Source organism: Dromiciops gliroides, chromosome 2 (assembly GCF_019393635.1).
Source record: "Dromiciops gliroides isolate mDroGli1 chromosome 2, mDroGli1.pri, whole genome shotgun sequence".
NCBI classification, from domain to species: Eukaryota; Metazoa; Chordata; class Mammalia; order Microbiotheria; family Microbiotheriidae; genus Dromiciops; species Dromiciops gliroides.
This window is the reverse complement of record NC_057862.1, coordinates 676,955,755-676,970,489: the sequence shown is the minus strand read 5'-3', so window position 1 is coordinate 676,970,489 and position 14,735 is coordinate 676,955,755. Positions and strand designations below refer to the sequence as shown.

Genomic DNA, 14,735 nt, shown 5'->3' with positions numbered 1-14,735 from the left:
CACACGTCAAGGGCTAGATACTCCCCCGAGGGGCCCTGCGGGGACACAGCCTCAGCCCAGCTCCCTCCTATGACATGCCCTCTGACCTGAAGCTTTGGTTGCATCAGAAAAGCGACCCTGTCCCTGCTCAGTGGGCTGGGGGAGGGGGGGGAAGGGCAGGGGAACAGCCCTGATTTAGTGTTTGGGAGTGAAAATAAACACTGCAGGTTTTATGGGTTTGCCCACGTTGGCCCCCGCTTTCCTTTCTAGCGGCCACTCAATCAACTCTTTCATTCACACCCGACAGGGAGCCCCGAGGAAGTTTGCCTGGCAGAGCCCCCGAAACTTTGCAGAGTGTTTATTTGGGGGGGTAGGGCAAAAGGGGCAGAATGGAAAGTGTGACATTTCCTCCAGTCCAGCTTCAAGCTCGGGAGCCTTCTGTCCCCCACCCCCACCCCCTCTTACTGGTGGGTCAACATTCAATGTCTGGGCTTCCCCACCTTTTCTCCATCATCCTAAACTGCCTTGGGCCAAAGGAGAAAAACCAGGACTCGCTTTCTGTTTTCCTGCCCCAAACCCTTCCCTTGCACCCAACTCCGCTCCAGCCAGACACATCTCACTGTCCCTCCACCCACAAAGACCACCTGAGGGCTTCTGCTCACAGCTCGTGGTAAGGTGAGAGGGAGACAGATCCCATTCTGAATCCTTTGAAGCAGAGGGAGGGGGCAGGGCACCACTTCCCCAGCCTCATCAGTCCTACTGGCAAAAGCCCAGCAGCACCTGGGCTTCACTTCCTCTCCCCCTGAAGTCCCAGACATCACTGCTACCAGTGTGCCCCTCCCTGTGGGGGGTCTCCAATTGCTGACTGCCAGGGTCCCACAGCATCAGACAAAAGTGCGATCCAGGCAATGGACACAGGCTCGCCAGGATCACCGACAGGAATAGGTCTTATAGGTCACCGAGTCCAACCCCCATCATTTCATAGATGAAGATCCCAAGGTCCAGAGGAGGGGAGAAGGCTTGGACAGGGTCACTTGGCCAGTAAGAGATAGGGTTTAAACTGATTCCACATCCCATGTTTTTTCTACCACACCACATTTGGTGGCTCAAAGTGCTCGTCACCCAGCCCTGCCTGTGGCATTTGCGGACATATCGAACACCTGGAAATGCAAATGACTGGACTCCCCACTGAGTGCTCTGCCCCAGCGAGGTCTCACCTGCTTCTTCCTCTCCCTGCTCTCCACACCCTCAGCTCTGAAGACCATTCATCTCCACCCATTCTCCCAGCTAATGTTTACTGAACACCTGCTCTGTGCAGAGGGCGCCAGCCGGCATTGGGGGTGAGGCCAAGTTTCGAGGAGGCACAGGCTGTGACCTTATGAGGCCTAAAGTCTAGTAAGACAAACACAGCTCAAGAGAGGTCAAAGCAAGCTGTGGGTGTGAGAGGGAAGGGAAGGAAGAAACTCAGAGAAGGGCCAGTGTGGGCAGCACCGGCTCAGAGGCCCAGGCCGTCCCTGCTTTAATAGGCTGCTTAGAGGCAGCCCCAGAATAGGAGCGGGGTGGGGCCCTGGGAGGGATCTTGGCAGCAGCAGCTGCCCTCATGCCCCACCCCCAGGGCCATTCTCCTGAGCCTGAGCCTCTTCCTCAAGGAGGAGAAAGCACAGTTTGGGGCAAAGATTTATTCCTAGGTTAGAGCTGGTGAGAGACAGGGTAAAAAGGAACTACCAGCATGTATAAAAATGATAAAGACATTTAGGGAGGCTGAGGCAGGGCTATCAAAAGAGCAGAGCCAAAAAGGTCACTTGGGACTGAGAGGAGGCTCTGAGCCTCCTCGTTATCCACCAGCGGTGTGGGGGGGTGTTAGCACCAGCAGCTGCCTCACAGGGAGACACCCACGGCTGCCAACTGCTTAGCAGAGTGCCTGGCACATAAGTACTATAGAGATGTTATTTTATTATGAATACTATCATCATCGTCGTCACCATCACCACAGACCCAAATCACATTTGCTTTCTTGCCTGCCACATCCCACTGCTGACCCAGGTTGAGCTTGCTGTCCACTAAAACCCCCATATCTTTTTCTTTCTTTCTTTCTTTCTTTTTTAATGGGGCAATGAGGGTTAAGTGACTTGCCCAGGGTCACACAGCTAGTAAGTGTCAAGTGTCCGAGATCAGATTTGAACTCAGGTCCTCCTGAATCCAGGGCCGGTGCTTTATCTACTGTGCCACCTAGCCGCCCCAACCCCCACATCTTTTTCAGAACAACTGTGGGTTTTTTTAAATCCATGCCAACTCCGTCTTTTAGTTGTGGCATTAATTTTTTTGGTAGTAAACTGTAAGATTTCATGATCTCTACTGAATTTCATCTTATTCGATTCTGCCGGATGCTTAACCCTGTCAAGATTCCATTGGCTCCTGACTGTCATATGTTGTATTAGTTGTCCCTCCTACCTCTGTCATCTGCAAATCAGATAAGCATACTATCTCTTCATCCAAATTATTGATAAAAAGATTAAACCATCTCAAACCAGGCACAGATTCCCTGGGGGACTCCACTAGAGAGAGAGTCCTCCTGCATCCTGGCATTGACTCTTTGAATCCAACCAGCCAACCAGTTCTGAAACCATCTGAGTATATTAACTTCACTCATGTCCTTCCATTCTTCCCTGAGAGGGACAGCAAAAGCTTTGCTAAGGGGCAGCTAGGTGGCGCAGTAGATAGAGCACTAGCCCTGGATTCAGGAGTACCTGAGTTCAAATCCGGCCTCAGACACTTAACACTTACTAGCTGTGTGACCCTGGGCAAGTCACTTAACCCCACTTGCCTCACTAAAAAAAAAAAACAACAACAACAACAACAAAAGCTTTGCTAAGATCTAAGCCAATATTAGGCAGATTATGTCTACAGCATCCTCCTCATCTCCTAGTTTAGTGGTCCTGTCAAAAAGGGAAATGAGGTTAGCCTGGCCGACCTGCTTGGGATGAAGCTCTGTTGATTCATTGTAATCACCGCTTCTGTTTCTAAATGTTCACCAACCATCTCTTTAATCATTTGTTCTTGAATATTCCTGGGACTTGAAGCCAAGCTCACTGGCCTAGAGTTTTCAGGCTGTAGTCTTTTCTCTCTTGGTTTTTTTTTTAGTTATTTTTTGTTTAATTTTGAACTTAAAACCATAGAAAATGGACATTTCCATAGATACATACATACACATGCATACACACACACACATACATACATACATACATGGATGGGTGGATGGATGGATGGATGGATGGATTAGATAGATATAGATAAATATAGATATAGTAGAAGAGAGAAGAAAAACCTTTTCCTGAAGGTTGGGACACATTCCCATCTCCAGCCTTGTGCTGCCTTTCCCATTTTCCATGACGCTTTTGCTTTTTGTTTTTGCTTTTGGGGTTTTTTTTGCAGGGTAATGAGGGTTAAGTGACTTGCCCAGGGTCACACAGCTAGTAAGTGTCAAGTGTCTGAGGCCGGATTTGAACTCAGGTCCTCCTGACTCCAGGGCTGGTGCTTTATCCCCTTCGCCACCTAGCCGCCCCGCCCATGATGCTTTTGCAAAGCTCTACTTGTCGTTTTCCCTGACATCAAGCCCAAGTGTGCCTCTCTGTGATTCCTATACACACACCCCCAGCCTCCCACTCCCCTCCCATGTGTGTCCTCTGGGCCCAGGCAGAGCAAGGCAAATCCCTCTTCCGTATGTCGGCCTTTATGACACGAGTCTTCTCTTCCTCAGGCTCCCTTCCATGGATGCTCATCCAGTAGAAGCTTGAGGCCCTTCCCCATTCTCTACACTCCTCAGCATACTCCCCAGATTATCAATATCCTTCCTGAAATGGGATACCCAGAGCTGACCACAACATTCCACCCGTGGTCTGACCAGGGCAGAGGACAAGCAGACCTCCAGAGGACCCTCTTTCGGGCCTGGAAGCTGGAGGCTTCAAATGGGCAGTAACACAGGGATAAAGGAGATAGATGACCTGGTTGTGCCCGGCCCGAGGGACCAGGCCCCTCTGTCTAGCTCTTACTGCCTCTCCCAAGGAGTCTGTCTTCCCTGCCCAAGGCAAGCCCTGCTGGTGCTCCCTCATGGTCAGGTTAAAGTCACTTTTAGCTCATGGAGGGATGAGGAAACAAGCTGCCTCGTCCGCCTTGTCAGGGCTTAGCCAGGACTCGGCATACAGAGCAAACGGATTCTTCAAAGTCCTAAAGACCAAACTGGGTCCCAACTTTTCCCTAAGTCTCACAACTCATTCCATCTGACTCCTGGCTACTCTCCTCCTTCAAATGAACAAGCTCTCTCTCTCTCTCTCTCTCTCTCTCTCTCTCTCTCTCTCTCTCTCTCTCTCTCTCTCTCTCTCTCTCTCTCTCTCACACACACACACACACACACACACACACACACGCACACGCACACACACACACACGCACACACATGCACACACACGCACACACACACACACACACGCACACACGCACATGCACACGCACCACCCCCGGTGATGGCTCATAAATCTCCCAGTGTGCCCAGGGGTGCTGGAGAGCGTGCTCAGGGCCAAGAGAGCGGAGGGCTAATGGGATCATCAGTCACAGCCTGACAGTTCCCGGGCTGATGAAATACGGCTCAGCTCGGGGACAGGGGAGGGAGGGCAGGAAGGCAAGAGCCAACAGCTCCCAGGAACTTCCTCCAGCGGGGCTAAACTTTCTCCAGGCCAGCGCTCTCCGGTCCCCCCACCCTGTCTTCCTGAACCAGCAGCCCCTATCCCTTTTTCACTTTCTGTGCTGTGTCCCCAGCCCCCGCCAAGGATGCTTATTCTCTGAGTCAGTATTAAAATAAGAGAGAGCCCTGCACGAGTCCCTCCCGACTGCTCCCCTCTCTTTTCCCCTACTTCCAGTGACAACGGCCCCCTTTCTTATTCCATGCCCCGTGCAAAACTCACCAACTCCTCTTAGAAGTCAGAAGGGGAAAAAAAAAGAATAAATGGATAGAGGGGTGGAGGGGTGGAGGGGTGGAGGGATGAATTCATAGCTTATAGACTCATTCTTTTTTATATTCATCTGGACCTGTTTTAGCGGTATGCCTCTGTCATCTGTATCACTGGCTTTTGTATGTGTCCTACATATTCATTCATTCGTTCATTCACTCATTCAATGAGCATGGTGCCTATTATGCATAAGATACTCAGTACCTGTGACTTTCACTCATTCATTCACTCATTTAATTAGCATTTATCAAGTGTTTACTATTCCCAAGGCACTGACCTATGCCCTATGACCTATTCCCTCACTGGTAAACAATGCAATCCTTGCCTCTACATAATAGCTGATAGCGTGTATGTAGGATATTGTCTGGTTTGCGAAGACCTTTACTTACATTATCTCATTTGATCCTAACAAAAACCCTGAAAAATAGGGGCTACTATAATCCACCTGTATATCCCACAAGCCCCCAGATGTCTAGGATGAGGCCACTCAGTCTGAAGCTAGGGGTCTGAAGCCGGGGCATGACCTCCAGGAGAAAACAAATACTCACAAGCAGCAAACTTTCAGGCCAAAAGCAACCCCAAAGGTTAGGCCAAGACACAAAAGAAATTAGGCTGGACCTAAAAGAAACCTGTGTCTTCTTTCCTTCCCTCTTGTTTCCTTCCCAGGGTCTCCCTTAAGGAAAGAGGTCCAACATCCTAGACCTTTCTATTATCTGCTTTCCAAGAAGACATCTCACAAAAGGATTTCTTGCCTATAGCCCCTGTCCCCACATCCCCAAGGTAGGCCCCAGGGACCTTGTACCTACCAGAAAAGCTGTCCTTGTCCATGGCGGGCAGGTCTCGTGCTTGGTACATGTAACAACGGAGATGGTAGCGGTTCCCATCTTCATGGAAGGGGAAAGAGAGGGAAATTAGGGTAAGCACCTGTCTGTAGCTACTGGACTCCAGTTCAGGGAGCTTGAGAAGTGAAAGGGACTCAGACTGGACTCAGGGGTCCCTTCTGGGTCTCTAATATTCTAGGATCCCAGGGTTTTCTTGATAGAGGAAGGAGGTCCCATGGCTGGCCAGGGTGGAGAGAATGTCTTGGAGGTGTATGGCGAACCTTTTAGCCACATACATGTTATTATCCACAAATATCCACTCATCCAAAGATTTATGTACACATATGTACATGCACATGTACACACAGATACATAAAGACACCAATACAAGGACATAGAGGTATAACCATCCACATTCACACTCACATACACGAGGACAAAGCCATGTTCATGCAAAGAGACAAAGACCCCCAGCCACATTCACAATCCTACACACATGCAGATACACACAGACACTCCCATTCACATACATCTCCAGGTACACAAAAACTCAGGGAGCATCCATCCACATCCAGGTGCAGACAGATACACAAACACAAAGGCCTCCGTCACCGCCCCTCTCTTCCCTTCCCCTTCACGGTGAACATGGCCCAAGGCCACTTACAGTCAAAGATGCAGGAAATCGTGGGTCTGTTGACGCCGAAGCTCAAGGTAGAGACTGACTTAGGATCTTCACTCTTGTCTTCCACCACACCGCCCTGTGGGGAGGAGGAGAGACATGCTGAGACCCCCGGGACACACCAACTCTCAGAGACAAGGTCTGGAAGAGTTCTCAGAGACCACCTCGTCCAAGAATCCTCCTCTGCAACACCCCTGAAAAGTGTTCATCCAGCGGCTACTTGAAGACTCCCACCCAACGCAACCTCTGCATTTTACAGATGAGGAAAACAAGACCAAGACAAGTCAAGTGACTTACCCAAGGTTACACAGCAAGAAAGAGCCCAAGCCAAGACTTCAACCCACATGGCTATGGTGACTTTGGGTTGCATTCAGAAACAGGGAGCTGCCTGTCCCACTGTGCTCTGCCCTCCTCAAACCTCCTCTGGAGGTTTGTGTTCAGAACTGGGTACCACAGTATAACACGGACATGGATGAATAGAATAGTACGCAGAGGAGAGAAACCAAAATGGCGGAGGGTCTTGAGTCCATGCCATGTGAAGATCCATTGTACAAACCAGATTTGCTTAGCACGGAGAAGATCAGAATGGCAGAGGGCGAGGAGGCAGTAAGAGGAGACACAATACCTGGATTTGAGTGTTTGAGTGGCCTATCATTCGGAGGAAGAGTCAGATTTGTTCTCACCTGAACCACACAACTCAGCATAACCTGGGATTGGTCCTTATAGCTTCGTGGAGTTTCATTGCCCCAAATGTGAAATTTCCCAAAGACAGGAGATGAACAGTCACTTCTCCTTTCCTCTCTTCCATGTGACCAAGCAAACAGTAGGGGCTCAATAAAGACTTGCTATATTGATAAAACTAATCAACTTCAACTGGATAAAAACATAGTCTCTTCCCTCCTGGACCTCTTGGTCTTGGGGAAGACTCAGCGTCTGCCCTCAGGGAAACTCAAGTCTAATGGGAGAGACAAAGATCTTACTCTCAGGGCCTTTTAGCTCCGTTGGGGAAAACTCAGTACCTGCCCTCAGGGAGTACCCCCTGCCCCCAGGGATGTCCTGGTTTAATGTGGAAGATTCAGCCCCTTCTGGTCTGAAGGGAAAGACCACAAGGAGCCTTGGCCCAAAGTCACTTTCTTCTGTGCCCACAGTTAACTCATTCTGACCTGGCTAGGCCCCAGCTCAGGAGTGGGAAGGTCAGAGAAGGTTAATGCTGGAAGAGGCCTTGGAGTGATGTGGTCCAACACCCTCCTTATCCCAAGAAGGAGTCAGAGATCAGGGCCTTGGGACCAAAGTCCAGGGACTCCGAGTTCTCTCTCCTTCCTGAGAAAGGGACTTCCAGGGGTGACCCCTCACGGTGCACTTCCCCTCCTAGAGATCAGGCGGAGCTCCCTTCAATGGAAAGAGCCTGACAGAATCGCTCCCCGTTTCTTGGAAAGAGGGGGAGTCAGTCCCACCCTAGGCCGGCACAGGACTGTGTTGGAGGCTGCCCGGCCCCACCAGCATCCCGACGGGAGCACTAAATCTGTCAGACTAATTGCCTTCGGAGCACGCCAGGTCAACCCAAGCCAGCACGCCCTGGCCAGGCCCAGCCCAGCCTCCTCTCCGCTCCCCGCTGTGGTCCTGGTGTGTGGGCTGCCTCTGTCTACACAGAGAATGGGGGAAGACGGGAAAGGGATCTGGTCAAGGCTGCCAGGGCTCCCTGAGGCCTAGAGGAGATGGGGCATCCAATGGGAGAGGGGCACCGAGCTCCCCACAGTACCTTCCCCCTCCTGTCCCAGGCTCAAGTAGAGGCACAGAGGAGGCAGAGACAGTGAGAGGTGGAGGTGCAGAAGCAGGGCCCCCACATACAAGAGGAGGAGAGGCTGAGAAGCAGAGGAGGAAAGGGAAGCAAGGCATGTAGCTAATCCAAAGACAGCATGGTAGGGAGCTAGAAGCTGAGGAGCAAAGGGGCGTAGAGAGAGAGAGAGTGAGGGTGCCACAGGCCAGTCAGACCCACGTCATGTACAGAGAGGGGGGAAGCAGGAAAGTTTGGCCTCTTTTAGACTTCACTCCCTGCTCCAACACCACCCCCATATTTCCCCACTCTCCATGAAGGGACTCCAGGCCAGGAGACAGGAAGAAGGAGTTCCTACCGGGGGCCTATCTTAGAACCACCCACCCAACTGAAGCACTTTCCCTGTCCCCTCACCTCCAAATGTTATTGCCCCCTCCCTCTCCAAACCATCTATGTCAGATTAATAGACACCCCCCCCCCCCCGCCTCCGAGGCAAGGACTGTTTTCCACTTTGTCTCTGGATGCTCAGCCCTGGGTGGCAGTGTCTGATGCCTCACAGATAGTGAATGAATGAATTCGAATGAAGGGGATATGGAATGACTTTGTTTTAGACCAATCATGAAACTAAAATCTGAAGACCTGATTTGGGAGGGCCTGGGGGCATCTACCTACCTCACCCCTTCTCTCCTTATCGCCAGTTCCCCAGCTCCCTCCTGGTCTATTCTAGGATGAAGAGGGTGAGCCAGCATCACCCCTCAGCCTTGGGAAATTTCTGTCTCCTATGCTATCCATTTGGTTCACATTCTCCCAGGGGAACCAGAGAAGGGTATATTTCTTTTTTTTCTTTTTTCTTTTTTCTTTTTTTTTGGTGGGGCAATGAGGGTTAAGTGACTTGCCCAGGGTTACACAGCTAGTAAGTGTCAAGTGTCTGAGGCTAGATTTGAACTCAGGTCCTCCTGAATCCAGGACCTGTGCGCCAGTGAATCCACTGCGCCACCTAGCTGCCCCAGGGCATATTTCTTTTTAATAGGTTTGGGGTAGGAGTCCCAATTCCCTTTCCTTTCCAGTTCTGGCTGGAATGAATAGGGGACTGGGTGTCAATGGGGACAGTGCATTGTCAAAAGAGGCATGATGTGTGATGGTGATGAGGTTAAACCTTACTATAGAAAAGTTACCTAGAGATAACCTAAGGGTTGGGGGCAGGGGGTAGAGGGGAGAGGGAGGAGAGGAGGGAAAGGGGAAAAGATGGTCATTACCACCACCAGATTGTCACAGAATTTCAGTTTACAGAATCTGAAACCTCAAACTTAAGGCATTTTCAGGCTGAGCTCTATTTGCACTAGTGTCAGATAGGAAGAAATTACTTTTTCTTCATTGTCAGAGGCTGTGGCAGCCCTGTAATTATTCTTGGGAATACAGCTCATCCCACTAGCCCCCTACCTCCTACCCCATGCCCTTGACCCTTTGTCCAAGCCCCAAGTGCTTCAGAAAGTTATTCTGAGCCATCTCTCCCAAGGGAAATGGGCTGTGTGACGTTGTGAATACACACGCATGCACGCATGTATAGGAACAAATACATATACATGTGTATATACAAATGCATGTACACACGGAGGTATCTTGGCTTGGAGAGTCAGACTCAGGGCAGGAAGACCAGGGTTCAAGTCCTATCTGTGACACATACATCCTCTGGGACCCTGGACAGGTCACTACAACCTTTCAGTGTTTAGATAGCTCTGAGTTGTAAAGAAAGCATTGACTTGGGGCAGCTAGGTGGCACAGTGGATAAAACACCAGCCCTGGATTCAGGAGGACCTGAGTTCAAATCCAGCCTCAGACACTTGACACGTACTAGCTGTGTGACCCTGGGCAAGTCCTTTAACCCCCATTGCCCCGCAAAAATAAAATTAAAAAAAAAAAAGAAGGCATTGACCTGCATGGGGAGGGGGACTTTTTCACCAGAGTCGCCATGAAAGCACAAGTCTATCCCAGAATGCAGATGGAGACGTTGCATTTGAACACAGCCAATCCAAGGGTTTGTTTCGCTTGACTATACACGCCCCTTGCAGCGTTTTGTTCTCTTGATTTCTGAGTGGTCACCCAAGCGGGCAGAGATTTATGGCTGTGGAGGACACTGCCTCCAGATGCCCATGGCTCATAGGGTTTGACCACTAGAATGTAAAGCTCTTAGGAGCAAAGATCATTCTGTTTCTGTATCCCTGACCCAGGCACAGTTCCTGGTACAAAAAAAAGGGAATGAGTGAGTGAGTGAATGAATGAATGAATGAACGAACAAAAAAAGAAAAATGTCCCAGAATCTGGTTCAGCTCTCTTTTTTCCCAGGAGAAACGTCTCTGCACAGTGACCCCTTTAAGAGAAGGGTAATATTGCAGCCCAGCTTTATGACCCACAAAAAGGGAGGGGATCTAGATTCTTACAGTCAGGAAGGGCAGGACAGATGAGGGGCAGCATGTGACAACAATCAATCAGTCAATCAACAAACATTAGAAAGCCCCCCATTTGTGCTCAACACTGTAAATAATTATGGAAAGATCTCAGGACATGTTACAAAAATGCTCCCAGTTCTATAAACCAAAGCAGCCCCTGGAGATGGCCCCCTCCTCCTTCCCCACCCTAACTCCTTCCTCATCAAAGGTTTTCATCCGAATCCATTGTGAGAGACCTTCCTGCATCGTTCAAGAAACATTTATTAAGTGCCTACTGTGAACAAGACTGTACCAAGTGCTGAGGCTACCATGACAAAAAGCAAACAGTCACTGCCTTCAGGATGCTTACATTCTAAGGGGATACAGACAGAGATAACAGCTGGGGACATCGTTTGGCCTCCCCCACCAGACTAGGAGCTCCCGAGGGGCGTGTGTCCACGCGCAGGTGCCGAGGTCGGCCTCGAGGTGGGCCCCGAAAGAAGTTGGGGACTCCAAGCATTCTCCAGGCATTTCCTCCCCTTGGCCACCCCCTCCCACCTGAGGCACCTGAGGCACCTGAAGCCTGGCTCTCTGGCTCCCTTGCAAGTATTACTGCTTCTGGAGGGGCTCCACCTTCCCTTTCCTCATGCCTCAGATGACTCTGGGACTTCCCTTTCCCTGGCTTCCTTTCCCTTCCAAGCTCCCCTTTCCCTGCTGGCCTCTCTTCTCAGAATGTAAGCATCCTGACGGCAGGCAGGGCTTTGTTTGCTTGTTCCTGAAGCCCCCACCTTGGTACAGAGTGACACCTTACAGCGTGCTCAGCGATCACTGAGCATCAGCAGCACGGCGAGGCTCAGCTCTCCAGAGGAGGCTTCCCTCGCTAACCAGTGGGTAAGCCCCTGTCAGAGACGTCGTACAAGGGATTCCTGTCAGAGCATGAGGTGGACAAGATGACTTCTGCAGTCCCGTCTGTGGGGAGTCTTTGTGGATAGAGGGGATGTGGAAGAGCCTGGGGCCCCGCTCCCCTCTCTCTTCCTTTCTGGGCATGTTGGCTTTCCTTTTCAGATAGGAAAGAAAAAGGCAAAGATCTCTGCAGCCCCAGTAGGAGCTGCCTCAGTGTTCCAAGGCCTGTCAGGGTCTGGGCTGAGGCCTCTGGATGCCATCCCTCACCCCAACCCAACCCTGGCCACAACCACAAGTTTTCCTCCCTGCTAAGCCTGTGGGAGAGAATGATGGCAGCAGGGTCAGGGGGAGGGCAGGGCAATGGAATGTGGAACCCCAGGGGATCCAAAGCAGCAGCCAGGGGGAAAGAGGGGCAGAGTTCAGAGGTCATGGAGAGAAACCGCAGCCCTGTAGGTTGTGTACATGTTTGAATCCCACTGTGTATACCAATGAGCATGTGTGTGTGTGTATGCATATACATGTATATGTGTGTATAGAGTCGTATACACATACATGTATATAAACATATATGTGTATATGTGTGTGTATATATATATTTGTAGGGGCAGTTAGGTGGTACATTGGACTTGGAGTCAGGAAGACTGGACTAACCCCCTCCCCCATCCTTGCAGGGGAGAGATGTAGGAAGGAGGCAAGGCCTCCATCTTATCTGATGGGAAGAGACGTAGTCCATACCCTCAGGGAGGCTCTGATCCGATGGTGGAAACCCAGCTCCTGCCCTCAGGAAGTCTATGGTCTGATGGATCCCAGTCTCTCCCTTCCTAGTTTTTCCACTAATACCATCCAATGGCATAAGAGGAAAAAGGAAAGAGAACATTAGACTCAAACAAAAGGAGAGCCATGTGCGGTAGTCAGGGTTTCCAGAGGTATAAGAGAGGCCCCATAATGTAGAGAGCAGTGATATCCAATGGAAGATCCCAGCTCTGGATCAAGCTCCCAAAGGAGTCTCTCAGGCAATGGACAAGAAGAAGAAGGGAAGAAGAGGGGAGCTCAGTTTTTTTTTTTGGGGGGGGGTAGGCAATTGGGGTTAAGTGACTTGGCCAGGGTCACACAGCTATAAGTGTTAAGTGTCTGAGGCCGGATTTGAACTCAGATCCTCCTGAATCCAGGGCCGGTGCTCTATCCACTGCGCCACCTAGCTGCCCTGGGAGCTCAGTTTTTAACATGATTTGGGAGGGGGGTTCCTTCTCTATAGGATCTGTGTTCCCAGCAGCACTTGGTGCCAAGCCCTCCCCAACAGCCCTGCTCTTCTGCTGGACCCCCTGCCTACCTGTGAACACAGGCTGCTGGGTGGAACTGAGGTCTCAGTAGGAGGGAGCCAAGAGCAGAGAGCCAACCCACGGAAATGGGAGGACATGCCAAGGGTGCAGAGAGTTTTCAGAAGAAGAAATCATAGTTATCAATAGTCATATAAAAAATGTTCTGAATCACTGTGGATTCGAGAAATGCAGATAAAAACAACTACTCTCACACCTATCAGATTGGATAACATGACGGAAAAGGAAAACGACAAATGTTGGGGCAGATGTGGAGAAATTGGGACACTAACGTACTGTTGGTGGAGTTGTGAACTGGTCCAACTATTCTGGAGAGCAACTTGGAACTATGCCCAAAAGGCCATAAAACCCAATGATACCTCCACTTGATCTGGATCCCAAAGAGATCAAAGAAAAGGGAAAGGACCCATTTTTACAAAAATACTCGTAGCGACTTTTTGCGGTGGCAAAGAATTGGAAATTGAAAGGACGCCCATCCATTTGGGAATGGCTAAACAAGTGGTTTGGGGGGAATGGCTAAACAAGTTGCAGTATATGATTGGGACGGAATACTGTTGTGCTAAAAGAAATGACAAGCAAGATGCTTTCAGAAAAACCCAGGAAGACTTACAGGAACTGATGCAAAATGAAATGAGCAGAACCAGGAGAGCATTTTTGGGGTTGTTGTTTGTTTTTTTTTTACAGGGCAATGAGGGTTAAGTGACTTGCCAGGGTCACACAGCTAGTAAGTGTCAAGTGTCTGAGGCCGGATTTGAACTCAGGTACTCCTGAATCCAGGGCCGGTGCTTTACCACTACGCCATCTAGCTGCCCCACCAGGAGAGCATTTTACAGAGTGGCAGTAAGATTGTTTAGTTATCAACTGTGAATGACTTATTTATTCTCAGCAATACAATGATTCAAGACAGTTCTGAAGGACTTATGATGAAAAATGCTATCCACCTCCAGAGAAGGGACTAATGAACTTTTTTCCCTTTTTTTTTTTTTTTTTTTGCAACGCGGCTAATATGGAAATATGCTTTGCATGACTTCACATGCGTAATGAGTATCATATTGCTTGCCTTCTCAGTGGATGGGGAAGGGGCTAGAGAAAGGAAATTAATTTGGAAGTCAAAATTTTTTAAAAGAATATTTTTTAAAGAAGAATTGTTTTATTTAAAGGTGAGGACATGGAGCCTTGGAACAGTTGCTAAGATAATGGAGATGACAGGCTTGAAGGAGGATCAGAGGAGCATAGATCCAGAGAGCTGGAAGGACCTTAGAGACAACTTAGCCCAACCCCTCCCTTTTTGGGGGGGGCAGGGCAGTGAGGGTTAAGTGACTTGCCCAGGGTCACCCAGCTAGTAAGTGTCAAGTGTCTGAGGCCAGCAACCCCTCCTTTTAACAGCTGAGAAAACTGAGGCCCAGAGATCAGAAGGATTCATTCCCCCCCCCAAATGAATAATATTAAATTCACATGTATTAATGTGCACTCAATTTTCCCAAATAGCTACATGTACACAACTCATACTTATGAATTGTATATACACACAAAAATCCCTTGGAACACACAATTCGTGCCTACACATACACCTGCGGCATTTCACATAAACTTTTCTGGGCACACACTGTATGGGTGCACACACCCACACACACATACCCTTACCCAAGGCCAGGACATCACTGAGTCTCCAGGCTCCAGCTACAAGCCCAGGACTTCTTTAGGGGTGTCAGCAAGTGCTTTGGGGCTCTATCACCTCATTCCTGCTTAGCTCAAATAAAATGGAAATGGGGGGAAGGGCCAAGGCCTGAAATTCCAACACTGACCCCAGAGT

General features: G+C 49.7%; 1 protein-coding gene across 9 annotated transcripts in view; it reads right to left on the bottom strand.

Moving 5' to 3' along the window:
* DYSF (dysferlin) overlaps window positions 1–14,735 on the bottom strand; it is a 255,076-nt gene that overhangs the window by 82,304 nt on the left and 158,037 nt on the right. For all 9 annotated transcript variants that reach the window (XM_043987208.1, XM_043987210.1, XM_043987212.1 and 6 more), the window contains 2 exons: window positions 6,468–6,561; window positions 5,789–5,866 (listed from right to left, as the gene is read on the bottom strand). In XM_043987208.1, the coding sequence (XP_043843143.1) occupies window positions 5,789–5,866; window positions 6,468–6,561 (172 nt within the window). The remainder of the gene's footprint in view (window positions 1–5,788; window positions 5,867–6,467; window positions 6,562–14,735) is intronic.